Raw genomic sequence first — 2,372 nt, 5'->3', positions numbered from 1 at the left:
AAGCGAATCGGAGAGGAAGTCGCTTTTATGCACAATTACCTATATTTCTCTCATTTACAGCGATTTTTACTGGTCCTGACTGCCATCGTGGCTACCGGTGGAGGCGCACAGCGCCCTCGCACGCGGCTGTGATCGACGGTTCCCGTGGAGTTCACTCTTTCCGCGGAAATCGTCGATGTCAGCTTATTATTCGTTATTATTAACTTTTTATTAATTTGAGACGAAAGCGGAGGCGCCAAGGACTCGTCTGTTATAGTGGCTGCCTCGGCTATCGTCAATTAATCGCTTAATTCTATCGTTAAACTTGGAAAAGAAGGAGAGCGAATATCTGTTAATCACGTGTTGCGCGCGTGCTAGTAGCCGCGCTGCGCCAGTGATACCTATCGGGTGGGCAATTACTATCGTTACTAGCCACGTCAGCGAAAAATGTGCGCTGGACGTGACAATTATAATAATATAAATAAGATAAGAAGAAAGGAGAATATAATTTCAGATTAAAACTTTTTAAAGTTGAGCATTAATAGCAGAAGTACTATTTTTTTTAATTATGCATAAAAGGGGCCCCTCTCCTCCGATTTCATTAATTTTTTAATATGTTATTGAGGGGGGTCTTCCCGAGTAGTATCTATTCAACCGAATATATTTTGTTACTCTATCTTTTTTGCAAAAGTATATTCTCTACAAAAATATCTTCTTTACAAAACTATCTTCTCTACAAAAGTAATGATATCAACAAATTGCGCCAAATATAACAACGGATATTTATACATACAAACTAGTTGCTTTAGTATTAGTTTTTGATTAACAAATGTTATATTTCTTAAAAAATCAAACTAAAGATTTTATTGGAAAAAATAATGGAGTTAATAATAAAACACCGATGAAAAGAGTAGCAACTGTTTAGAAATTTAGAAACTCTGTGTCTATTCAGGCGAATTAAGGCCTGTGTCCATGACGCTAGTACTTGGTCCAAGTTCTAATTCCGCGAAATATGTAGCCAATCAATGTAGCTGTTCCACAAAAGCTGCAAGTTGATTGGCTACGCAATTCTCAAAACTAGAACAAGCAGTAATACATGTCAAGTTTATTATTCGTACATCCAACTATTGCACAATATATTGTTAATACTTGATAACATATAGTTATTTCTGTTTACATATATTCAGCGAAAGAATCAGATCTGATTCTGTGTGGGGTGGAGTATTCCAAAATATTAGGCATACATGGAATAAGATAGAAACATAAAGAAAACTATAATTTCTGTCGAGCTGTCGGGAGATGATATTTTCATCAGGAGGGAAATGAAAAATATTCACTTTCTTCTTCTGGTATTTTTCCCAAACTCGTTGAAATTATAGCTACAAATTATGGGTACTTTAGGGAATAATTTGAATATTATTGATGCTATAATAGCTTTCTTGTTCTCTACAACCAGTAATTAAGACAGCGACATTCGTAGTTGATTGTTAATATTTCATTTCTGTTTAAGATTATGTAATAAAATGTCTACCTAAACATTGCAACGTCATAATCGCACGTACTCGACACATTGGTATGAGCAATGGAGAAGTTGCAACTGTTAGAACTGACGATAAAGACATATTTTCTTCTTACAGTACAGCACGTACTTTTTTACCAGAAATCCCGAACGTCAGCATAAAATTTTTTATGCTGACAGACTATAATGGCGGAAAAGCTCAAAAATATACACATGAGATTAATAATGTCGTCGCTGATTGTTCAACAACTTTATCACGTGACGAGACATCACATGTTTCTTCTGTCAAGCAGAGAATGCAATCTCGACATGTTGATGTCTCGTCACGTGATAAAGTTGTTGAACAATTATCGATGACATTATTTATTTCGTGTGTATATTCTTGTATGTCTTAATTACTATTAATAGTAATTAATAGTATTAATAGTAATAATAACAATGCAGGAGTAATAATATACCTTCGTCACATGCATTAAATCTTGTGGCGATCGTGGCGCAGAGGATTGTGCGCTGGTCTGGTAATCCGAAGAACTGGGTTCAAAAAACAAAACATTATTGGTTTTTCGTTCGATCGCCACATAGAGAAGTGGATATAGAGAGAGGTGTTATAAGAGGTTTGGGCACGTTCCTGCTCTTCGATTTGCTGCACTGTGCACTTCCGCTCCAAAATTATAGACCACGACTTTATACAACCATTTCTGTTTGCATATATTCAGCGAAAGAATCAGATCTGATTCTGTGTGGTGTGGAGTCTTCCAAAATATTAGGCACAGAAGAAATCAGATAGAAACAACTACGAATGTCGCTGTATTAATTACGTAGTTGTTTCTATCTGATTTCTTCTGTGCCAAATATTTTGGAAGACTCCACACCA

At 36.0% G+C, this 2,372-nt stretch overlaps 1 protein-coding gene across 1 annotated transcript in view; it reads left to right on the top strand.

The window, feature by feature from the left end:
- LOC105558785 (sperm flagellar protein 2-like) overlaps positions 1 to 2,372 on the top strand; it is a gene marked incomplete at its 3' end in the record, with an annotated part of 13,292 nt that overhangs the window by 9,357 nt on the left and 1,563 nt on the right. Inside the window, exon 9 of the mRNA XM_012006692.1 lies at positions 1,490 to 1,650. Within this exon, the coding sequence (XP_011862082.1) occupies positions 1,490 to 1,650 (161 nt within the window). The remainder of the gene's footprint in view (positions 1 to 1,489; positions 1,651 to 2,372) is intronic.

This window comes from Vollenhovia emeryi, unplaced genomic scaffold, assembly GCF_000949405.1.
Source record: "Vollenhovia emeryi isolate VEMERY1.0 unplaced genomic scaffold, V.emery_V1.0 DF939311.1, whole genome shotgun sequence".
NCBI lineage: Eukaryota > Metazoa > Arthropoda > Insecta > Hymenoptera > Formicidae > Vollenhovia > Vollenhovia emeryi.
Note: the sequence above shows the minus strand (reverse complement) of the source record. Positions and strands in the feature narration are given on the sequence as shown.